General features: G+C 46.7%; 1 protein-coding gene across 1 annotated transcript; it reads right to left on the minus strand.

Annotated features, from left to right (window-relative positions):
* Positions 1-227: 227 nt before the first annotated feature.
* OSER1 (oxidative stress responsive serine rich 1) lies at positions 228-25,595 on the minus strand. The gene is made up of 4 exons (XM_040329790.1): positions 25,464-25,595; positions 8,993-9,116; positions 5,389-5,502; positions 228-1,064 (listed from the first exon to the last, which is right to left on the minus strand). Exons 2-4 carry the CDS (start codon positions 9,067-9,069, stop codon positions 392-394), a joined length of 864 nt encoding a protein of 287 aa, XP_040185724.1. The 5' UTR covers positions 9,070-9,116; positions 25,464-25,595; the 3' UTR covers positions 228-391.
* Between the last annotated feature and the right edge of the window lie 274 nt (positions 25,596-25,869).

Below are 25,869 nucleotides of genomic sequence, written 5' to 3' on the forward strand. Positions count from 1 at the left end.
TGTACACAATGCTCTGTCACAGACTTAAGTGAAGCTCTGCATATCCAGGTTTACGGTTGCCAATACTTTTAAAGGCGCTCTGTCAGAGATGGGGGTGTGTTGGCATCCCCAGTTTATTCAAACTCTGGTAGTGTCATAGCTCTCTGGCTACCTACCATGGGGTTTAGTAAGCAAAGGTAACTTACTACTCCATTTTTCATCAACAGTGGAAACCCCTTCAAGTGAGAAAAAAAAAACAAACACTGGTAGTCTTTTTGAAGCTAGACACGCTTGAAATTTCTAGACAAACTGTGCAGAGCGCAGATGACAGATTTTATAATAAACACCAAATGATTGAAGGCCCAATGATTTCACTTGGCAACATGCGGTTCATGATCATGATGCTGAATGCTCAGGTGTACATCATTTCTGCCATGTGGGACATTTTCTTTGGAATATACAAGTAGTATTCCATGTACCCGGCCAGGTCTTCGATGGTGACATCATCAACCGAGGCTCGGGCCTGCTCTGAGCAAGAGCGAGGGGAACCGGAGGCACTGGAGCCACCAGCATGAGTTCTGTTTTGTAAAGGCTGAGAGCAGTCCTCCTTCACAGTCTTCTCGCACTCGGTTAGCATGTCTCGTAAGCCTGAGAAGGAATAGACTTCCATGTTTTGCCAGTTATCACACTGGCAATCCCCCTCATCGTTGCAAGTACATTTTGTGGCGGTGCTGAGCTTCGACACAGAGTGGAAATCTGAAGGCAAACCGGCCTTGGAGCTTGTCCCAGGATCCAGGGAAACGGGTACCTGGGAGGAGGTCTCTGATGGAGATAACTCAGAAGGCTCAAGGCCAAATCTCCTGTAGCCATTGACATTAAGAGTAGTGCTTGGTGGATCGCTGGTGGTCGAACGACCGATGGAGGAGCCTCCGTCTGTAGCGTCGCAGAGGGTCTTGTGCTTTAGCTGAGTGCTGCAAGATACCTTTGTGCTGCAGTGTGTAAACTTTGCGGGGTGGAGGACTGGGGATTTAGAGCGTCGTCTGCGAGGTGTTCTGGTGACTCCCCTTATAGTCTTTCTTGATGATCTGAAGTAGGAAAAAAAAAAGCTGCATTTAATAAAGGCTTGAATCAAACATAAAAACAATAATATTCATTTATACTGAGGGGTCTCTAAATTTTCTAAACCAATGGCCAGTTAACTGTCCCTCAGGCCTTAGGGGGGCTGGACTGTGGTCACTGAAAATTAAAAAAAAGCCTTGGGATCAGTAAATAATGCCCCATCACTGGTGTCAGTGGGAGGAACAGTGCCCCATCACTGGTGTCAGTGGGAGGAACAGTGCCTCAAGGCTGGATAAACTACTTAACAAGTAAAAAAGGCGCAACGCACAGGTACCTCAAGTAGTGATACCCAATAGTCCAAGGGCAAAGGTAAGAAGGTGTGTATATACACACATATATATATGCACACATAGAACTATATGGCAGGGTATCAAGGCTGGATAAAGGCAAAGGGCCAGTTTGGAGACCACCGATTTATACCAAAATAGCAAAGAAACTGGCGTGGAATTCAGGATCCTTTAGCCCTTCCACTAACAACAGAGAGCGCTCAGAAAAGTCATATGCCAGCTGCACATTTAAGGCACATTGGCTGCATTGTTCTTGGACTGTGTCCAGCCCTAATGCGACATCTTCTAAAAACAGTGAGAACCTCTCCTATTGGCTGCAGCTCAGTAATGAAGATAGTATCAAAGAAACATAAGACTAGTAGTAGACAATTCTACACATGAGCTTCTAACTCCATTGAACATTAGGGTACATTTTCATTGGACGGGTTATTACACACAGGAAAATGCTCTCCATGCTGGAAGCTCTGCTCTGAAAAATGCAGACAACACTCTCTGAAAGTGAATGTATTTTATTACAAGTAACTCCTTCCTTTCCCCGTCCTCCAGAAATCAAACCGACGGCATTTAGACAGTAGCTATTCATTGCTTGCATTAAAGCGACCCTGTTAAACAACAAAATAAAACTGGAAGCAGCATGAGGAAAGGAATTGTATAGAAAAAATAAAAATGAAGGAAGGATTCTAAGTGCAGCACTGAGACACTACAGATGACCTACTCCTCCAAGATGTAGGTTCATGTATTATGTGTCCCTATTGCCACGCACCTGGAGATAATGGGTACTGAAGAACACAACCATTATGTGTATTAATAAATGTACTGCAGATAAACAAAGCGTTCTGTGAACAATGCATGTGCCAAGCAAGAGAACTCCTGTGTTCAGTAAACAGCAGAACAGCCACTTGGCATGGGACCCAGGCGCCAGCAGCAATCACTGTAGTACTGATTCAGTGATTTCCAGGTATGGCACATACATATTTACACCACTGTTATTATAAAATAAATAATAAAATAATAAAAATTACTATATCAAACTTTAATGTCATGTATGTGCAATAATGCACCTTGTCTAGATCTGAATGCAGCAGAATAGGAAATGTTTAAGTGGTTATGGACCATCGTCACAAAGGTGGTACAAAAGCATTTACATTTATTTTGCTTCCATGCATCTCTTGGGAAATGTTTCCTTTAACCACTTCCCGCCCGGTCCATAGTCAATTGACGTCCAGGAAGTGGTTGTGAAATCCTGACTGGACGTCCTGCAGGATTTCGTGGGGGTGCGCAGCGCGGCGAGTCACTCTGACACCCTGCATCTCCGATCTTGGTAAAGAGCCTCCGGCGGAGGCTCTTTACCACGTGATCAGCCGTGTCCAACCACGGCTGATCACGATGTAAACAGAAAGAGCTGATGATCGGATGCCAACACTGGACCACCAGGGAGTGCCCCCCGGTGCTCAATAGAGCAAAAAAAAAAGAACACCAATAAAAAATAAAAAAATTAACACAATCGATGCCAATCAGTGCCCACAAATGGGCACTGACTGGCAACATGGGCACTGGCTGAAATGATGCCCAGCAATGCCACCCCTCAGTGTCCATCTATGCCCAGTGCCCACCTATCAGTGCCACCCATGAGTGCCCATCAGGACCACCTCATCGGCGCCCATAATTGAAGAAGAAAACGTACTTATTTACAAAAAAAATGAATTAGTCGTTGCGCAAAAAAAAAAAAAAAAAAAAAAAAAAAAATCGCAGAGGTGATCCAATACCACCAAAAGAAAGCTCCATTTGTGGGAACAAAATGATAAAAATTTCATTTGGGTACAGTGTAGCATGACAGCGCAATTGTCATTCAAATTGCGACAGTGCTGAAAGCTGAAAATTGGCTTGGGCAGGAAGGTGCGTAAGTGCCTGGTATGGAAGTGGTTAAGTAATCTGCTTGCTGGCTTCTCCATGAAATAGTTCCAGGCTGTAAACAATCTGTGTTCTACTACTTCAGTGCAGGATTAGATCAATCTACAGCTATTCAAACAATGCACAAGCTCTCCAGCATCTCAACATGTTTGTTTTGGCCAACCTTAGCTTGTAGGCCTTTTCTTATCACAGCGACACGAGTCACTGAATTATCAGCTACACGGCTCCTAAAAAGAAGACACTTCCAGCCAAAATAATAGAATGGACATACCAGAAAGATTTAATTACCATATACACTTCAAATAAGTGTTTGTCTTGCTTCAAGACAAACACTTAAAGCGGGGGTTCACCCTATAAACAAGAAAAAAAAAAAAAAAAATTCTTCTAGCATAAAATCAGGCATTGTAGCGCGAGCTACAGTATGCCTGTCTCGAATTTTTTATCCCCGTACTCACAGTGTAATCGTACATAGACGATTCCGACTGCCCATGGGGAATGGGCGTTCCAATCCAGACGGAAGGTGATTGACGGCCGGCTCTGGCGCGTCACGCTTCTCCGGAAATAGCCGAAATAGGCTTGGCTCTTCACGGCGCCTGCGCATAGCCTGTGCGCAGGCGCCGTGAAGAGCCGAGACCTACTCCGGCTGTCTTCGGGGAGCGTGACGTGCCAGAGCCGGCCGTCAATCATCCTCCCTCTCCATAGGCACGCCCATTCCCCGCGGGAGTCGGAATCTATAATGTACCAGTACACAGTGAGTACGGGGATAAAAAATTCGAGACAGACATACTGTAGCTCGCGCTACAATGCCTGATTTTATGGTACAATGTTGACACTGAGGGTGAACTACCGCTTTAAGTTAGGAGGTCAAAGGAAACCCGGTATTCCCACACTGCTGTACCCCTCCATAATTTAGACCACCTCCCCATAAACCTGACCAGTCATACCAGCCAAATGTAATATGTTACACTGGATGTGTCAGCCCCTGGCTTCTTATGTCTTAATGATCTCTCTGCCATAATTCCTAACTCTACACATGTCTACCTGGGAGTTCCAGCTCCTCCTGTTACATTCTCCATATTATTACCATATTGGGAACCCCTCAGAATCAGCACAGCAGGTGTGCAGACCCAGGAGCTCAGAAATCTCACCAACAAAAACTTTCAGGGGGGAGTTAAGGTTCCAAAGCCTTAACTTTTTTCACCTTTATGAATTAAAGGTGTAAAACCTTCCATGTTGCAAAATACCCCCAGCCCACCCTTATACTTACCTGATCCGATTCAGCAATGTGCAAGAGAGCAGCGGGCAGATTGACAACAGCAGAAGAAGTTGCTGTCGATCAAATGCTGTGACAAGCGAGGGGGGGGCAAAAGCTGGTCACCATGTGTCAATAGATGCAGACAGGGTGGCTCGGGAGTGAGCACACATGGGTGCCCCCATGGAAAGTGGCTTTCCATGGAGGCACTTGCCTAAGAGGAGGAGCCTAGAGCGCTGGTGGGGGGGACACCAGAAAAAGAGGATCAGGGCAAATCTGTGCAGAACTACTGCACAAAGCAGGCAAGTACAACATGTTTATTATTTTAATTAGAGATGCACGGTAACAAATTAGGTGACATTTTTTTGTGAATTGCCAATAGAGAAAAAGGTGGCGATAATGCACGCGATTTAATTGTGCTATGTGTTTTTCATAGGTCATGCGACTCAAGAACCACATAAAAAAAAAAATTAACAGGTGCGTTATTGGAGCTTTTTCAATGGGAAGGTGCGTTTTTGTTTTCTTTTAACTGACCAAACCTGCAACAAGCAAGATTGTTAAACACAAGGGAAGAATTTAAAGGGATGAAAATATATCATTTTTTTTATTATTATATTTATGTATTTCTTTTAACTACAAATTTTGGTTTTGGCCAAGTGTATTCTGAATTTTCAGTGCCAAAATTTCCATTTGGTGAACCTCTAATTTCAATTAAAACTTTTTCTTTTTTTTAAATGTTGCTTTTACTCTCCAACATCAAAAACTGAAATACCAGTTTTGGGTGGACAGCCCATGAACAGTAAGAAGATAAAAATTGAACTGAAATCTCCAAACACTTACCCATGCCAGCTATCCTTCAGGCATCCAAAAACTTTGGGCTTGGTGTCTTCCAAAGAAGGCCTTCCACACGTCCTTGTAGTGCCACCATCAGCAGCAGGCAGAGATGCTGTGCCCCTGCAATACAAAGCAGACTACCATAAATCATTGGCTAGAAACCCAGACATGCATCATTATACTAAACTATTAGCTTTAAGACAGCAATATAATGCATCTGTACTGTGTCCAGCTATAACCATGCCTGCAGATTGTACCCCCAATCTTCAGTGACTGCAGTAAGTGCTGTAGAGGTGCAGTGAGCTCCAACACTGTTCTACCTGTATTCTGAGATCGAACATACTGTATACAATGTGAACACGGATGCAGTACCTGTGCAACAATCAGAGCATGGGGGAGGGGGGGGTCTTGTGATTATAGAGGATCTGTTATCAATCTAACTCCCTGTACATACAAAGCACATGATGAAAACACAACGTGTACCCTCTCTGGGTTAGTCCTGGGGCAATGAGATATTTGTTGAGTATTGCTGTAAAGCCACTTTCACAGGGGTGGATTTTTTTCTGATCAGCTCACAGATCCTCTGCTGATTGGAGCAGAGTGGGCGGAGGACACGTCCACGTGGGCTCAGTTCCTCCAGCGCAGACACGGACAAAGCCCCCTCTCTGCTCTATTGGTGGCCTGAAGTAAACGGACGCCACTGTCTTGTTTACACCAGGCTACCCAACAAACAGTGACTGCGTCTTTTTTTTTTTTAGTGGACCAGATCGAACCCTCGGTTAGGTGGGTGTAACTCATTGGGTCTTCAAACTATGGCCCTCCAGCTGTTCAGGAACTACAATTCCCATCATGCCTAGCCATGTCTGTGAATGTCAGAGTTTTACAATGCCTCATGGGATATGTAGTTCCGCAACAGCTGGAGGGCCGGAGTTTAAAGATCCCTGGTGTAACCAAACACATGTCCACAGGAATGCATGGACAATCCGATCAGGTCTGTCTGAAAAACGGGACAGAAAGTGCGGAAGGGAACTAGCGTATGGCCTTCTGTTGAATGGCTAGAGACCAGGTCAATTATTTATTAATTTAATATTGTAACTATATTAGTAAAGATTTGTTATATGTATAAAGACTGCAATAAAGAAAAGAAAGCATGCGAAGAGTGTTGTTACTGAACAGGGTATAGAGCTTTGAATGCAATTATACATGAGAAATATCTACACAATCACACTAACCGTGTGATTGTGTAGATTGTATATACAGTGATGCTCAATAAAGAAGATTTCACCCTAATTATTAGGTAGTTAATGCCATTTGTGGCAAGTCCGTTCCATTACAGTAAGACTTCATGCACACGGCCATACAGCGTGCACCACATACAGCCAACCAATGAAATGCATTAGGGGGGGGGGGTACTCTGGGGTTTGCATAAAGTACCTGCACTAACGTATACTCTGAATGCACACAATCTGCATGCAAGTACTTTACGCAACCCTCAGCACCCTATCACGTACATCACCTTTTCTAATGCATCTCAATGGGTGGTGGCAACAGGTCCCAAGAAAGTCATTATGCAGGCTCTCCGTGGCCCCTGTACAGCATGGAGAGGAAACCAAAATGTTCAGAGAAGTTAAGAAAAGAACTTCACTGGTAGGAAATCGATGAATGAGAGCCGCACTCCAATCTCCACTCTTCTAAATACTTGTATGCAAGCATCAACAGTGTAGTAGCAATTATAGTGTTTCCACCCAAAGAATACCACTGGCTCCCCAACATGTTTCACAAGTGGCCTGCTCATAAGGCAACCCCTACCCTTGGAATTATGCCATTTGTGGTGAAATGAGTTAAAGCGGCGTTCCACCCAAAAGTGGAATCTCCGCTTATCTGCTTCCACCCCCCTCCGGTGCCACATTTTGCACATTTCAGGGGGAACAGGTACCCTTTCCCACTTCCAGGAAGACTGCGCCGCGGCACTGTCCTTCAGAAGTTGGGCGCGCTCCTTATTCCTCTGCCGCCGGGCCAGTTAGAAAGTGCAGCATGCTTCGTGCGTGTGCAGTAGGGAACTGGATGTGAAGCCGAAAGGCTTCACTGCCGGTTCCCCTTACCATGAATGGCGGCGACGATCCAAAAATTGGCTAGGTTTTGCAACATTGCGGGAGCCCTGGACAAGTATGTCCTAGTATTAAAAAAAGTCAGCAGCGAGAGTATTTGTAGCGGCGGACTTAATTTTTTCGTGGGGGGTGGAACTCCTCTTTAAGGAGGCGTGGCATCTCTTGGGTGGAGACACTATAATTGCCGCTACACTGTTGATGCTTGCATAAAAGTATTCGGAAGACTGGAGTGCGGCTCTCATACATCGATTCCCTACAATGGTAAGCATGGACCCTATTTATCCATGGATAGGGAAGAGGAGCAGGTTTGGAGTGGGGCAGGGAAGCTTCTATAGAGCGACAAAACTGTATTCACCAAAAGGTTTCAAGCATTAACATCTAACATTTTAGTGGTTGTCCAGTTTAGGACTATGGGTTTTCCTGATGTAAAAGTCATCTCAGGAAAGTCTTCTTTTAAGTCCCTATGTCAATGTTCCCAAATGCTCTAGAAGGCACCACCTTGGTTCCAGGTTACCAAGTTTATCTTGCATCATTTCCAAGTTCGCATTATATACAATCCTAATTTTGGGGCATCCTCAAACCATGTGAAGAACATCACCATCCACAGCTAAGCATTTGTGACAAAGAGGTGTCCCTCTTACCAATTTTTGGACAGTCTAACAGTTAAAATGCATGAAAACACTTATTGAATTTTTTTCTTTGTCTGAATTTCTCACTTCCTGTTCCTCCTCAGTAAGCTGTTGTGGCTGACTAACCCCCCAGCCAGATGATATGGAAAGCTTACCGAGGAGGAACAGGAAGTGAGAAATTCAGACAAAGAAAAAAACATTTAGAAGGTAAATGGAAGGAAAAGGTAAGTGAACCAACAATGCACTAGCTTAAAGGAACCTATTTAGAAAATAAAAAACAAACCTTTACAACCCCTTTAAAGTACCCGAAAATCTAGCAACCAACTTGGGGTGACTGGATTAAATAATTCACTTCCCAATAAAGATTGAAAAAGAAAATCAGATTAATCTAAACTGGTGGATGCAGACACAGCGGCTACACAGATGCCAAAATTTGACAGCCGTGCAGAAGAGGGTACATGGTTCTGAACACTCAGGACCACACAAAGGACTTCCCATGAATATAGCTGATGCATGTACTTCAATCTCACTGGGGACCGATTGGAAGTCATAAAATGGACTAATTCTGGGTTACACCAGACAGATTTAATAGGAGAAATAGTGTGAACCATCAGTGGGACAATCTAAAGAGCACCAGGCTATTTTAGCAGAGTCTTCCCTATCGCCTGGAAAGATTCCCTGTTCTGATTTCCCAGGTAGAGATTGGCTGGAAACTGGAGCAGAGACAACTGAAGCACTATGGGTGACATGCAAACTTTCTTGTTCCACCAAAAAAAAAAAAAAAAAGATTGGTTGTTGTGAGCAGGTTCCAGAATCGGCCCCTGTGAAGCATACAAATCAGTATAAACTGCTAGCACCCCCCACAGGACTCACCCTTCTCCATCTACACGCAGTTTTTTAAAAGCGCTCTGAAGGTGGTCTTCGTCTCCGTCTTTGGCCTCCGACTCCATCACTGACTTGTGCAGGCAAATGTGAAGGCAAGAATCGCAGCTGCAATCTACAGCGACACAGAAGGAGGAAGATGGTCAGAACACAAAGGTCCTTTTGTATTGGCAGAATGTGAACATGACACATGTTAAGTCATAAAACAATGAAGAAAAGGACTTCACACATCTTCTCTTCAAACTAGACATGATACTGGAGCTCAGACTGACTAAAATACTGTTTACAGTATTCTGGCTGTGATGTAACAAACGCAAGTCCAGGCAAAGCTCACCCACAACTAGGAGCATGCACTATGCAGCCTGCAGGGGTCAGGTGCGTGAAATGTACAGAGCGCGGGGGTCAGGTGCGCACAATGTACAGAGCGCGGGGGTCAGAAGTATATACAGCCCTGTGCTTTAGTTTACCATCAACACTACTCCCTTATGTGTAGCACAACATTACCACCTACACACAGTATAAACATATACACACACACATATACATATATACACATACACACACTATATATATATTTGTGATTTTGAGTGTAAGAAAAAGGCTTGGTCTTTAAAGAGGAAGTAAAGCTTCCCACCGGCGCATACAGCGCGTCACGAGTTGCCGAAAGAAGCCGAACGTCGGTGTGCAGGCGCCGTATAGAGCCGACTCGCGGTCCGGCTTCTTTCGGCAACTCGCGACGCGCCGTATGCGCCGGTGGGAAGCTTTTGGTCATACGTCAATTACTTAGCCTGTGAATAGGAACGCCCAGTCCCGAGGGATTCACAACCCGGAAGCCGGGGGGGGGGGGGGGGTAAAAAAAGCAATAAAACGGTATGTACGAAAAAAAAAAAAAAGATCAGCGTACTGTCAGTGTCAGAAGTCAGCTCAATGCAATGTTAGAATTTTTTTTTTAGGGTGAATCGCCGCTTTAAGTGGTTAAACTGACCTAATTTACAGACCTAAGTTCATCCCTTCGATCTAAAAGAAACAAAAAAGATACGTTTCTTTTTATCTCAGTGCTGAACAATGTTGTGATAAACTTGACAGGCTGCCTATTTTTTCACAGCTGTCGGCTGTGAGCAGAGAACGGCTCCTCATTGAATTGTAGAAATGCCCGATTAAGATCGTGAGGGATATTGAATGGAGATCGCGATTGTTTATGCTCTACTGCATGTAACAGACTGATTTTACTGTTGTGGGTTTAGTAACACTTTAACAAGAGCCCAAATCCATAATCCTTTAGTGCCGGTTCACACTACAGCGACATGAAAGTCGGCACGACTGTGCGTGGCAACTTCGTGTCGCCTCCAGGACAGGCGACTTTGCCAGTGGCCAATCAAACAATAATCAGCTCTGTGGGAGGGAGGGGTTTGCCTGAGGAAAATAGTTTCTCTTCCTGTAAAGTTGCTTCAGGTAAGACACTGATCGGACTTTGGAGGCAACTTCCATTGAAATCAATGTGTACAAGTCGCCTTGAAGTAGTACAGGAACCTTTTCTGAAGTCGGAGCGACTTCAGTAGTGTGCATTAAGACGGCTCCATTCACTTCCATGTAATTTCTCATGTCGCGCGACTTTGGGGTTACACAAGTCAGATCCTAAGTCACGGTAGTGTGAACCGTCACTTAGTAGGTAAAACAGAAAACCTATGTATCCAATGTGTGTAGATGTCTTCCTGGAGTTCATACTCCATTTAAATCTGCCTGGAGTTTCTCTTTAAGATGTACAGATCCATAAACCCTCTCAGGCTATTCATCAGACCCCGACCGACCACACACGGGGAATGAGCACTGCGACGTGCTTATTATTTCAGGGAAATTCCACACAGAGCCCATCACATGGTGACAAGACCTGACAGGGCATAATAAACATGCCCATGTGATATCATAAGCTGGTAAATATTCCAACACTCCTGGGACAAATGACTTATCTCCATACATACAACCTGTGTATTACTGTATATACTCGAGTATAAGCCAACCCGAATATAAGCCGAGGCACCCAATTTTAACACAAAAAAACTGGGAAAACGTATTGACTCGAGTATAAGCCCAGGGTGGCCATCTGCATGCCTCACTGTGCCCATGCGTAGACTGTTGTTTAACAAGGGAGTCTATGAAAGGGGTGCCCGGCTTTGGGGGAAAAAATAAAATAAATCGGTGCTCCCCAGCTGTAGGTTCCCCAGACAACAAACTTTGTACACTTGTAGAGGAGACATGGGGCTACATGTGTGCCAAGTTCCGGGTCCAGGGGACCTATGACCGGCACCGGGTCCCCAAATTCACAGGAGAAATTACCATTTAACATGCCTCACTGTGCCCATGCCTCACTGTGCCCATGACTAGACTGACGTTTAACATGGGAGTCTACGGAAGGGGTGCCCAGGTTTGAAAAAAATCGGTGCTCCCCGGCCATAGGTCCCCCAGACAACAAACTTTGCATACTTGTAGAGGAAGAGTGGGGCTACATGTGTGCCAAGTTTGGGAGCCAGGAGCCAGTACCAGGTCCGCAAAGTCCGGGAGATCAGGCGCAAAAAGGTGACTCGAGTATAAGCCGAGGGGGGCATTTTCGGCACAAAAAAAAAATGTGCTGTAAAACTCGGCTTATACTCGAGTATATACGGTATTTTATAGTACGGCTAGCCACCTTTCTAAACCAGACACCCAGTATGATTGGTCTGTGATTGGAGGTCGACCCATATGGGTTTTTAGACTATTTCCATATTTTGCATTATTTTAAACAGCTGCTTAGATAGGATTTTCCTTTTGTTTGATAAAACTATTGGGAAAGTTTTTCAACATTTATTTTATCCTTGGCTGACCATTTAGGTCTTTTGGGTTCAGCATCTATTTTCTTTTGTTATTATACACCTTGCTGCAGACAATAAGAGGTGTTCCTTAGTTTAGCACACTGTTCATAAATCAGGCCTCTGGAGAGTACTGTATATTGTTTACAAGAATGAACTCTGATCATAGACGTGCACCCAGATAAGTGATGCAAAGTAGGCCAATCACTGTGCAATACGACTCAGCAAGAATCACAGCGAGTGCATGGAACACACAGCGATGGCGGCCCTGTCTATGTATACAGGCACAACCTACAACTTGTAGATGGGATTACTGACCACATGGGCCACTATTGTAATTCCGTACATCACATCTCTTACACACAGCCAGAAAAAGTGCCACATGCACTTCCCTTTTTAATCATGGAAATGCACACATAGATGCATAGGATGCATGAAGGTGAAAAAAAAAAAAAACGGTACCTTTACAACTCCTTTAAGTTCTACTGGCCACCTTGCACAGCGCTGCACTCTCCCTAATGAGAACACAGGCAGCAATAAAAACGCGACCAGTGTTCTGATCCATCACTACCCTATACAAAAGTTTAAAAAAATAAGTTTCGCCTTTAGTTCTACTTTACACAACTGCTTTAAAGTTGTAGTAAACTCTGTACTACCACTTGTATCTAGAGGTGAAGCTATAATAAGACTCACCTGTAGGTACTGTGAATATCTCCTTGCACAGTTTAGGAGACATTCAGAGTGTGTGCAGCCGATGACATCATCATCACATGCACTCTGAAGGTCCGGCTTACCGTATAAAAACAATTTCCTGCGCTCAGGAGCTTAGTCTATAGGTGGGTGGGGAAGCCAACCCTTTGGATAAGATGTGGAATGTCAGTGGTCAGACCTTCAGAGACCGCAGCGGAAATGGCGGCTTCCACACGCATTCACAGGAGCGACCTCATCGCGCCCCCGGCCATGTAGCCGGAGGTCGCGAACTCGGAAGGAAGATGGGGGGAAGATGTCAGTCATTGCAGCGCTGTAGGGCTTAGTTCTCAGGTGTGATGCATACTATACTAGCACATTACGACATTGCCTTGCAGGGACTTTTATTTTATTTTTTCTCCCCCATCACCTGCGGTTTACTATAGCTTTGATCTTTTTAATATCTGCCTGGGGTTAAGAAAAGGCCAAACTTTTGGCTACATTTTTATTTACCAATAATGTCCCCTAAGCCGATGCTAAAACAAGAAACAAAATCCAGAGTTTAGGCTGCAATGCTCAGCTTTTATCTTGAGTTGGTCCCATGCAGTACCTCTTCTTCACCACAAGATGTCTTCTAGGTTCAATGGTTCCAAGTGTAATATTTTGGAAGACTGAGGACTCTAAAGAGAATGGAGGGGGGTGAATGGCCACCTACTGGTATTTACCACATTAGCGCCACTTTGTGCAATAATAAAGACCACTCATCAGTAACGATGCTCTGTGGCTTTAGGCGACTGGCCTGAAGACAAAATAGCATAAAAAAGAATCCCTGTGGAGGGATTGTGTACCCGGCGTTCGGCATATACAATTATTTTCCTAGTTCAGCGATACTACGTCCTGTGTCACCTCTCCCTGCCTACTGATTGGTCATTGAATCAGCACCATCACCTCTGTTCAGTGAGCAGGAGGCTGACCCATTAAAGAGCAGCAGAGCAATCTCACTGACTATCATTCGTCCACAAATAAAAATGCTCTGGCAGGTAAAACATTTATGTATTAGTGGATTGCTTGGAGTTCTGTTCCCCTTTACACCCCCAGTCAGTACAATCTGGGGGCTATCGAGCCCTGTCCAGAGGACTGGGGGGGGGCCTCTATTTATAACAAAAATGCTTTGATAAAACGAAGGCGTCAGGTGGACAGTTCTTGAAGCTCTGTCTGCCTGGCTCCTGGGATTCATTGGGCATCTTTTAAAGTGGCCCTGTGATGATAAGGACAGGGAATGTGCCAGTACAAGTACTCAGAGCCACCACATCAATGAGCCTGCTGCTGATCCCTCTAATGAGGCCTGGCAGGATCACCAGTCCGGGAGATCATTAACACCTCCCTGGTGGCAGTTATGGATTTTCTCAGAGATCAGGTTTAATCGCTGCACCCGGACCACACTGATCAGGAATGCAGCAAGACCCCTATTTATCAATGTGTCTCCCCATCAACACACAGCCTCCAATCAGGATCACACCTGCTCTGCATGACAACAGAAACATGCATTTTATTGGCTATTAGGCTACAGACATTATTGGCATATATGGGAAAGTGTCCCCAGCACACCCTACAAAATGACAGCTGGTGCTGAACTTTTCCTTTAATGTGTTTTTATTTTTAAAGCGGAGGTCCGCCAAATTTTCTACAAATACGGCAGCTGCTGACTTTTAAAATAAAGGACACTTGCCTGTCCAGGGTGCCCGCGATGTCAGCACCCGAAGCCGATCTCTCCCTCGGCTCTTGGATGCTGCCACCGCCATCTTCCTGGTTCCCAACTCACGCTGCGCGATCTGAATGGTCCCTGCTGTCTTCTGGGACCTGTGTGTCTCCCAGAAGACAGCGGGGGGAGTGGCGTAGATACCTGCAGATAATGTGGCTATTTATGCCTGGAAGTGGGAGCAAATACCTGTATTAAACAGGTATCTGCTCCCCCTGAAAAGGTGCCAAATGTGACACCGGAGGGGGAGGGTTCCAAAAAGCCCAAGTTCCATTTTTGGGTGGAACTCCGCTTTAACCACTTGCTTACTGGGCACATATACCCCCCTCCTGCCCAGGTGAAATTTCAGCTTTCGGCACTGCATCGCTTTAACTAACAATTGCGCGGTCGTGCGACGTGGCTCCCAAACAAAATTGACGTCCTTTTTTCCCCACAAGTAGAGCTTTCTTTTGGTGGTATTTGATGGTAAAAAAAAAAAAAAAAAAAATCGCAATAAGCAACTGGTTTGCGCAAAAGTTATAGCGCTTACAAAATAGGGGACAGAATTATTTTTTTTTAATTATTTTTTTTTACTAGAAATGGCGGCGATCTGCGATTTTTAATGGGACTGCGACGTTATGGCGGACACATCGGACACATTTTTGGCGCCATTCACATTTATACTGCGATCAGTGCTATAAATATGCACTAATTACAGTATAAATGTGACTGGCATTGAAGGGGTTAACACTAGGGGGTGAGGAAGGGGTTAAATGTATCCCTGCTTAGTGTTCTAACTGTAGGTGGAGGGGGGGGTGACTGGGGGAGGTGACCGATCTATGTCCCTATGTACAAGGGACACAGATCCGTCTCCTCTCCAGAGACAGCACCGCTGTCTCTGTGTAAAACGGCAATGAGAGATGATCTCATATGTTTACATATGAGATCCTCTCTCATTGGCCGCACAGATCGCCTCGCGAACGGCCACTCTGATTGGCCGTTCGCGGCGATCTGTAATTGGCTGTGTCCGAGGGACACGGCCAACACAGATTTTCCCCGCAGCGCGCTCTGGAGCGCGCGCGGGGACCGCCCTAAGGGGCGGACGTCAATTGACGGCAGTTTGGAGATTGGGATCCGCACTGTAGCCGTCAATTGACGGCAGGCGGATCCCAAGTGGTTAAGGACCGCCTCCTGCACATATACGTCGGCAGAATGGCACGGCTGGGCACATGTACATCCTGTACTAGTACCCAGCCGCGGGCGCTCTCCCGCGACCCGGTCCGAAGCTCCGGGACCCGCGGACCCGATCGCCGCTGGAGTCCCGCGATCGGTCCCCGGAGCTGAAGAACGGGGAGAGCTGTGTGTAAACACGGCTTCCCCGTTCTTCACTGTGGCGGCTGCATCGATCGTGTGTTCCCTTTTATAGGGGGATACAATCGATGTCACACCCCCCTACAGTTGTAAACACACACTAGGGAACACATAACCCCAACAGCGCCCCCTGTGGTTAATTCCCAAACTGCAACTGCAACCATTTTCACAACAATGCATTTTAAATCCATTTTTTGCTGTGAAAATGACAATGGTCCCAAAAATGTGTCAAAATTGTCCGAAGTGTCCGCCATAATGTCGCAGTCACAAAAAAAAAAAACGCTGATCGCCGCCATTAGTAGTAAAAAAAAAAAAAATAATAAAAATGCAATAAAACTATCCCCTATTTTGTAAACGCTATAAATTTTGCTTAAACCAATCGATAAACGCTTATTGCGATTTTTTTTACCAAAGATAGCTAGAAGAATACGTATCGGCCTAAACTGAGGAAAACAACATTTTTTTTATATATTTTTGGGGGATATTTATTATAGCAACAAGTTAAAAATATTGCATTTTTTTCAAAATTGTCGTTCTGTTTTTTGTTTATAGCGCAAAAAATAAAAACCTCAGAGGTGATCAAATACAACCAAAAGAAAGCTCTATTTGTGGGAAAAAAAGGACGCCAATTTTGTTTGGGAGCCACGTCGCACGACCGCGCAATTGTCAGTAAAAGCGACGCAGTGCCGAATCGCAAAAAGGGGCAAGGTCCTTTAGCTGCATTTTGGTCCGGGTCTTAAGTGGTTAATAGGAGTACAATGAAATAAACATTCCCATTCCATTCAGTAAACGATCTTCCCATGCTGCTTCCCTGGACCTTTCAGCTGGAACTTTGCCAATCTTGCTACCAAAAAACAGTGGTGTGGTGGTAAGGCCCGGATTCTGTCCAGGCATGTCACTGGAATAACGGTATAAAAGGAAAAGGACGAAGTCCACAAGTCACTGGTTGCATAACGTGCACACAATCACGGCATGCCAGCCTGCCTTTAATAATGTATCAGAGACATGTGAGCAACACCCTGTAATTATCCATTACCAGCACAGCAAATAATGCCAAACATCCACAGACTATTTATTATGCAACACACATGTCAAGCGATCACAGGAAAAAGTCACCGAAGTCCAAAACACTGAACTCCAGGCACCTTCTTTTAAAATCTAATCCTCAATAAACACAAAGTATGTAAATCCACCTTGTGTGCGCCAATATCCTTTGCAAACCCAGCTATTACCTTGTAAAAATTATGGATGAAATAACTGTGCTGTACGCAGCCTGTGCAGAGAGCAGAGCTGCAAGAAGGACACAGCAGGCTCCACCCACTACAAGCTGCCAGCAGAGAACTAAAGAAGGGGGCGGAGACAAGACCAGTCACCCTGCACAAGGAGAGAGCGCAGAAGTGAGCGGTCTTTATCACAGAGAGAGTCTCACACTGGATTACTGCATAGATCTAGAATAAATTCACAAAGCTCACCAAGATTCATGAAGAATACACAGGACTCTTCTATATAGACACCATTTCATCTTTAAAACCCAAACTTGTCTTTAGTCTACTAGGGCTGCTCAGCTTTCTAATGATAACCTATAAAATGGGGCTGATCTACTAACAATGGTGCAGCTCTGCATAGTAACCAATCAGCTTCCAGGTTTTATTGTCAAAGCTTAATTGAACAAGTTAGAAGCTGATTGGCTACCATGCAGAACAGCCCCAGATGTTACACTCTGCAGCTGGTAATATGTCAGTGTACCCAATCTCCTAAGTAGAGGTCGGCCGATATATCGATCGATATTTGCCCTTTTTTAAGAAATCGCCATCGACCGATTATTATGCATATTAGGCCGATTGCGGGGATCAGAGACAGGGGCAGGCTGGGTGGAAATTTCCCTCCAGGCCATCTACCCTCTATTGGAAATGGTCGCGGTCTGCTGTCATTTCTTTTTCTGTGGAGGAAGTCGGCTGCGGCGGGCGGCAATTGCCTGTTATCGGCCGTGCTGCATTCTGGGAGTTGTAGTGCGGAGACAAAGGCGAGGCATGCAGAACGTCAGGGTGGCAAATGGAGCAGTATTCTGTCTGTGGCCAGGAGAGGGGACGGAGCCGGAAGCGCTCTGCTGGTGGGCACTGATGAGGTGGCAGTGAAGGACATTGTTAGGCTGAACTGGCGGGCACTGATGGACACCGATAAGCTGCACCCAATGGGGTAGATCCACTTACAACGTCGCATTATTGCGCCGGGCGTATCGTATCTAAGATACCCTACGCCGCTGTAACTTACGTTTTTGTTTCGAATCCTCAACGAATTTGCGCCGTAAGTTATGGCGGCGTAGTGTATCTCTCGCGGCGTAATGCCCCGTACACACGATCCGATTATCGGACGAATGATCGTCCGTTTTATTTTGTATGCTAATCTCATGTCGAATCTGATGAGTTTACTAAAGTCACGAAAATTCTCGTACGGCAGAATAAAAAATGGGAAGTGATGTCATGTGTTGTATTGCATTTTCGAACGACAGCTGTACTGATTATACGAAAATCGGATGATCTGGCATCGTACGAAAAAGATTTTTGTGCATGTCCGATAAATAAAAATCGGATGAACTGTCCTGATCGGCTCTCGGAAGCGCTGTACTAATGATCCGATTATCGTACGATCGTTTCGAAAGCGGCATTTTCCGTACGATTTTCGGATCGTGTGTACGGGGCATAAGGGCGCGGAATTCAAATGGATGTAATCGGGGCGTGTTTTATGTAAATACGTCGTGACCCAACGTAAACTACGTTTTTCTTTTAACTGCGCATGCGCCGTCCCTGGGGGTATCCCAGTGCGCATGCTGGAAAATTGACCGGAAGAAGCCAATGCTTACGACGGTGACGTCATTCTACGCAAATTCCTATTCGCGAACGACTTACGCAAACGACGTAAAAAATTCAAAATTGTACGCGGGAACGACGGCCATACTTAACATTGAGTACGCCACCATATAGCAGCTTTAACTATACCCCGGAAAAAGCCGAACGAAAACTACGTAAAAAAATGCGCCGGGCCGACGTACGTTCGTGGATAGCCGCAACTAGCTAATTTGCATACTCGACGTGGATTTTGACGGGAACGCCACCTAGCGGCCGCCGAAAAATTGGAACTTAGATCCGACGGCGTACGAAGACGTATCGATCCCAAATGCCGTCGTATCTTGTTTTGTGGATACAAAACAAAGATACGACGCGGGAAATTTTAAATACGTCGATACGCCGGCGTAATCCTTTTGTGGATCTGCCCCAATCTCTCCACCATAGATTTTCTGAGATGCGAAGAGAAAAAAAAAAAAAAAAGGATCGGTCGCCCTGATTTCTAAATATCAGCATCGGGCAGAGAAAAACCCATATCGGGCGACCTCTACTCCCAAGCCCAGCCGCCGGAATCATTTATCTATGCCCAGCAGCCGGAATCATTTATCTATGCCCAGCAGCCGGAATCATTCATCTATGCCCAGCAGCCGGAATCATTCATCTATGCCCAGCAGCCGGAATCATTCATCTATGCCCAGCAGCCGGAATCATTCATCTATGCCCAGCAGCCGGAATCATTCATCTATGCCCAGCAGCCGGAATCATTCATCTATGCCCAGCAGCCGGAATCATTCATCTATGCCCAGCAGCCGGAATCATTCATCTATGCCCAGCCTGCTTTAAAGCCCAACTCCTGCCTAAACTTTTATTAAAACGATTGGCTCTTAGAACTTCAGAGTTTTAAAGTTGATTTGCAGCTTGAGCTCTCCTCTCAGGACAAGAAATGAGGGTGTAGTTATCACTGGGACAGAAAAAAAAATGTCCTATCACCTCCAAATGCCAATACATGTGTCTTTGCTCCCATTACTTCCTGTCTCTGTAACAACCTGTCAGAACAGGAAGAGGAACACCTTGACATGCATGTTCCCCTAAATATGAATGTGTTTTCTATGCGTGTACACACACGTGTATTCTATCTATCATAGTCTCTAGCATTTTCATGCACTTCTTCCATCTAAAGTGCCCGGTTGGTCCTACCAATCACCTTTCTTCATTGTTCTAAAATGACCACACAAAGCACAGAAGCCGATCTGTGTTAGTGTGGTCAGTTTCCATCCTTTGGGTGGCCATTCAGAGGTATAGGTCACTGTGTCAGACACACAGCATTCCCAGATTGGGTAGTTTGCTCAGCTGTCACACACCACCGACCAATTGCAGCCTGCCTCTTGAACACACCCCATGCTCAAGCACAGCCTCAGGCTGAACAGAACTATGGAATACAGGCGCAGCATCCAGTAACCCCGCCCCCACTATGAAGATAAAAAAAAAAAAAAAAAGAAGAAAAAATGCATCGTCACAACATAACTTTTTCCTTGTAGGAAAAATAATTTCTGAAAGGAAGGAAAAGTAGTTCTGGTGCCTGCATAGTAATAACTGGATTAGGAAGTGCCCAGAACATTGCATGGTCACTGGAGTTGGGCTTTAAGGTGCCCATAGATATTGTATGACCTTCTCCTGATCCAGCTGTACTCCTATGTGAGGATACCTGCAGGAGCCTCCATCTAAGGCTGGCCATAGGTGGTTCCATTTGTTTTCCTCAATCAGCCAGCAGGATGATCAAAAAAATAAATAAAAAATTCCCCCCCAACCCAAACAAGCGAGGTGGATGGAGGAATCCTTCCCACTGCACCATTGTAATCTGACGGCAGGGACTCCTCCGCTATCACAAAACACTGCAGCCCATTGACTTACAGCCACTGATTAACAAAAGTTTTTCCACAGTCCCGTTACAGAGAAGTCCATTGACTTCTGTGGAGTAAAAACATATGTATTGAAATTTGGGGCGGCACCTGCAGAATTTCCATCCATCTATGGCAAGCTTAACCACTTAAGACCCGGACCTTTAGGCAGCTAAATGACCCGGACAGTTTTTGCGATTCGGCACTGCGTCGCTTTAACTGACAATTGCGTGGTCATGCGACGTGGCTCCTAAACAAAATTGGCGTTCTTTTTTTCCCCACAAATAGAGCTTTCTTTTGGTGGTATTTGATCACCTCTGCGGTTTTTAGTTTTTGCGCTATTAACAAAAATAGAGCGACAATTTTGAAAAAAAATAATATTTTTTACTTTTTGCTATAATAAATATCCCCCACAAATATATATATATATATATATAAAAAAAAACTTTTTTTCCTCAGTTTAGGCCGATACGTATTCTTCTACATATTTTTCGTAAAAGTAAATAAAAATAAAAAAAATCGCAATAAGCGTTTGGTTTGCGCAAAAGTTATAGCGTTTACAAAACAGGGGGTATTTTTATGGCATTTTTATTAATATTTTTTTTTTACTAGTAATGGCGGCGATCAGCGATTTTTTTTTCGGTACTGCGACATTATGGCGGACACTTCGGACACTTGACACATTTTTGGGATCATTGTATTTTTATAGCGATCAGTGCTATAAAAATGCATTGGATTACTATAAAAATGTAAAACGACGGCGGCTGGTCGGCAAGTACTTAAAGCGGGAGTTCACCCATAAAACAATTTTTTCAAACAATCCCCATAGATTCCTGCTCGTTTTGTCTAGGGGAATCGGCTAGTTGTTTTAAAATATGATCAGTACTTACCGTTTTCGAGATGCATCTTCTCCGTCGCTTCCGGGTATGGGCTGCGGGAATGGGCGTTCCTTCTTGATTGACAGTCTTCCGACGGTCGCATCCATCGCGTCTCTAGTAGCCGAAAGAAGCCGAACGTCGGTGCGGCTCTATACTGCGCACCGACGTTCGGCTTCTTTCGGAAAATCGTGACGCGATGGATGCGACCGTCGGAAGCCTCTCGGAAGACTGTCAATCAAAATAGGAACGCCCAGTCCCGCAGCCCATACCCGGAAGCGGCGGAGAAGATGCATCTCGTAAACGGTAAGTACGGATCATATTTTAAAACAACTAGCCGATTCCCCTAGACAAAACGAGCAGGAATCTAAGGGGAAAAGGTGTTATGTACGGGTGAACCTCCGCTTTAAATAGTTTGTTTGGACCAAGCTGGTCCAAAACAAAAACAAAAAACATATCCTTCACCAAGTTCTGCATTTACTCTAAGAGCCCATTCACACCTAGGCGTTTTGTCGCCTGTAGTGTGACGCCCGCTGCCGCCCCGACACGCCAGAGGGATGATGTAACATTGCCCTCTATGGAGATGGTTCACATCTCCACGCCGAACGCCTGCCGCCTAAAAAAAAGTCCCGGACCTTTTTTTCAGGCGTCTTTCCGCTTTCGGCGTTCGGCATAGGAGATGTGAACCATCTCCATAGAGGGGGTGAAGGCTGCATTCACAATCGCGGCGTTTTGTCGCCGCGAATCGCGGTACAAAACGCCGCTATTTGTCGCCGCAATTCGCGGGACAAAACGCCGCGATTTAGTACGCCGAGGTGTGAATGCAGCCTTAATGCTGTATAAAGTGCATGTAGCTTCAGCCACATACAGCAAGACAGACTTCCCATCTCACACCTGGAACAAAAGAAGAGTTGCTCAGCCATTCATGGGCAACTTTGTATTCTGTGACTGGCTAAGATGGAGAGAGGCAAGTCGATGATGTCACACTCTCCAACTCCAAACAGAAGAAGCTTTGTGGTCATTCACAGAATACAAAGCTGCCTATGAATGGCTGAGTGCCGCTCATACCGACTCTTATTTTGTTCCGGGTGTGAGTCGGGAAGTCTGTCTCAGAGCCAGATCCCAGCACTGTGTGTTGCTGAAATGACATGCAGTTTATACAGCACTTAGTAAAGGAAATAGTTAAGTGAACCAGCTTGCTAACTATTTAAAGTGACAGGAAACATGGAGATCAGCTTTAAGGCTCAACAAGAAAACTTTATCCAAGTACTACTAAATCCCTCTGACCAGCAGAAGTGACCCTGGCACCCCTCCCCCACAGGCCTAAACACCAACAGGTAACAGTAATGATCATCCCTGTACAGTAATGACCCAGCCACTATGAATACATGAAGGGGGGGGGGGGGCACATATGTCCTTCAATGTCTGTTTTCATCTCAACTGCTCCTCTACTCAATACAAGTCAAGCCATACCTACTAGATTGGAAGACCTCTTGTATTGAACGCTATTGTAACTGTACCGTCTCCCTTTCATTGTAAAGCACTGTTGGCACTATATAAATTTGAATAATAATAATTATAAATAATAATAATAATAATAATAATAAATAGCAAATACATACTACCCTCCAGCTGCCCACCCTGGTGTCCCTTAAACTGGGCTATTATGCCGAAGTGGTGGGCAAGGTCTGCCTAATCATGTGACCACTGCGATTGCCTGACACAGTGGTCACATGATCAGGAGTCGGCTCCACCAGTTCCTGATCATCAGTACAGACCGGGAGCTGTCTCTGATCTACCAAACAAGTACCGCTCTTAGATGCCAATATGTGCAGCGTGTGGCTGTTAAAGCCCATCCTATTTGCCGCTGCACTTGTGCATCACATGGGTGGCAAGAGGTTAAAAAGTGTCTAGGCAAAAAAATAAAATAAAAATTATTATACATATAAAATCTTCCCCCCCCCCCAGTACATCCCCTGCATCTATCACCCACCCCCCCATTACCCCCACACACTACACGCTCCCCCATCTGTCACCCCCCCATTACCCCCTCACACTACACCCTCCCCCATCTGTCACCCCCCATTACCCCCTCACACTACACGCTCCCCCATCTGTCACCCACCCCCATTACCCCCTCACACTACACCCTCCCCCCCATCTGTCACCCCCCCATTACCCCCTCACACTACACCCTCCCCCATCTGTCACCCCCCATTACCCCCTCACACTACACGCTCCCCCATCTGTCACCCACCCCCATTACCCCCTCACACTACACCCTCCCCCCCATCTGTCACCCCCCCATTACCCCCTCACACTACACCCTCCCCATCTGTCACCCACCCCCCCCCCCATTACCCACACACTACACGCTCCCCCATCTGTCACCCCCCCCCCCCCCATTACCCCCTCACACTACACCCTCCTCCATCTCACCCCCCCCATTACCCACATACTACACGCTCCATCTCACCCCCCCCCCCATTACCCACACACTACACGCTCCATCTCACCCCCCCCCCATTACCCACACACTACACGCTCCCCCATCTGTCACCCCCCCCCCATTACCCCCTCACACTACACGCTCCCCCATCTGTCACCCCCCCATTACCCCCTCACACTACACGCTCCCCCATCTGTCACCCCCCCATTACCCCCTCACACTACACGCTCCCCCATCTGTCACCCCCCCCCATTACCCCCTCACACTACACGCTCCCCCATCTGTCACCCCCCCCATTACCCCCTCACACTACACGCTCCCCCATCTGTCACCCCCCCCATTACCCCCTCACACTACACGCTCCCCCATCTGTCACCCCCCCCATTACCCCCTCACACTACACGCTCCCCCATCTGTCACCCCCCCCCATTACCCCCTCACACTACACGCTCCCCCATCTGTCACCCCCCCCCATTACCCCCTCACACTACACGCTCCCCCATCTGTCCCCCCCCCCATTACCCCCTCACACTACACGCTCCCCCATCTGTCACCCCCCCCATTACCCCCTCACACTACACGCTCCCCCATCTGTCACCCCCCCATTACCCCCTCACACTACACGCTCCCCCATCTGTCCCCCCCCCCCATTACCCCCTCACACTCCCCCCCCCCCCCATTACCCACACACTACACGCTCCCCCATCTGTCACCCCCCCATTACCCCCTCACACTACACGCTCCCCCATCTGTCACCCCCCCCCATTACCCCCTCACACTACACGCTCCCCCATCTGTCACCCCCCCCATTACCCCCTCACACTACACGCTCCCCCATCTGTCACCCCCCCCCATTACCCCCTCACACTACACGCTCCCCCATCTGTCACCCCCCCCATTACCCCCTCACACTACACGCTCCCCCATCTGTCACCCCCCCCCATTACCCCCTCACACTACACGCTCCCCCATCTGTCACCCCCCCCATTACCCCCTCACACTACACGCTCCCCCATCTGTCACCCCCCCCATTACCCCCTCACACTACACGCTCCCCCATCTGTCACCCCCCCATTACCCCCTCACACTACACGCTCCCCCATCTGTCACCCCCCCATTACCCCCTCACACTACCCCCCCCCCCCATTACCCACACACTACACGCTCCCCCATCTGTCACCCCCCCATTACCCCCTCACACTACACGCTCCCCCATCTGTCACCCCCCCCCCATTACCCCCTCACACTACACGCTCCCCCATCTGTCACCCCCCCATTACCCCCTCACACTACACGCTCCCCCATCTGTCACCCCCCCCCATTACCCCCTCACACTACACCCCCCCCCCATTACACGTTCCCCATCTGTCACCCCCCCGTTACCCCCTCACACTAAACCCCCCCCTATTACCCACACACTACACGCTCCCCCATCTGTCACCCCCTCCCCCCCCATTACCCACACACTACACCCTCCCCTGTCGACCCCCCCATTACCCCCTCACACTACACCCTCCCCCCCATCTGTCACCAAATTACCCCCTCTCTCTGCCTCTCCCCCCCCAATATAAGCTGCCACCCCTTATGCAGACACACATCCCTCCTGTATACCCCCCACCAGTCACTTCATACTATTCTGCCCCCTTATTCCCCTCACTTCCATTTGGGTATTCTAGTTATTATCCAGCCTCCTCTACCCCCACCATTAGTAATGAACCGAACCAACCCACCCCCAGGGGCTCGGGGCTCCGCTCTCACCATGTAGGCCCCTCACGGCGGGCTCTTCTCCTGAACGTCGCTGTTTGCGCACAACACCCGGCAGTGACTGTGCAGCCTGACTCCAAATGACGTCACCCGCCCACAGCCATAGAAACCCAGCACAACACAGGCTAGAGCGGCCCCGTACTGCGGAGAGGGCACGTGACCGGCTTGCGTTCCACGCCTCGCCTACTATTGAAACGCACTGCATATCCGCCATGTTGCTGGGGTGTTTTTTTTTGTTTTTTTTATCTACTTCCCTCAATATGGAGTCAGTGGTTGTAATACATTAATACACCATAGTCAGCGTGCTCTGTGAGGATCCATAACATAAAATGTGTTCAATAAATATTAGAGTAGCTCTAAACCTGAAATCTCTTACATGTTCCTCTCAGTCTCTGCAAAT

The sequence above is a fragment of the Rana temporaria genome, chromosome 12, assembly GCF_905171775.1.
Source record: "Rana temporaria chromosome 12, aRanTem1.1, whole genome shotgun sequence".
Lineage (NCBI taxonomy): Eukaryota > Metazoa > Chordata > Amphibia > Anura > Ranidae > Rana > Rana temporaria.

What these genes read in the sequence shown, in the direction of transcription:
- OSER1 (XM_040329790.1), bottom strand. Translation starts at nt 9,069, where the DNA reads ATGGAGTCGGAGGCCAAAGACGGAGACGAAGACCACCTTCAGAGCGCT. An exon ending in CTGCGTGTAGATGGAGAAGG is followed by an intron (nt 5,503 to 8,992) that starts GTGAGTCCTGTG and finishes TTTGTATTGCAG; the next exon opens with GGGCACAGCATCTCTGCCTG. An exon ending in CTGAAGGATAGCTGGCATGG is followed by an intron (nt 1,065 to 5,388) that starts GTAAGTGTTTGG and finishes TTCCTACTTCAG; the next exon opens with ATCATCAAGAAAGACTATAA.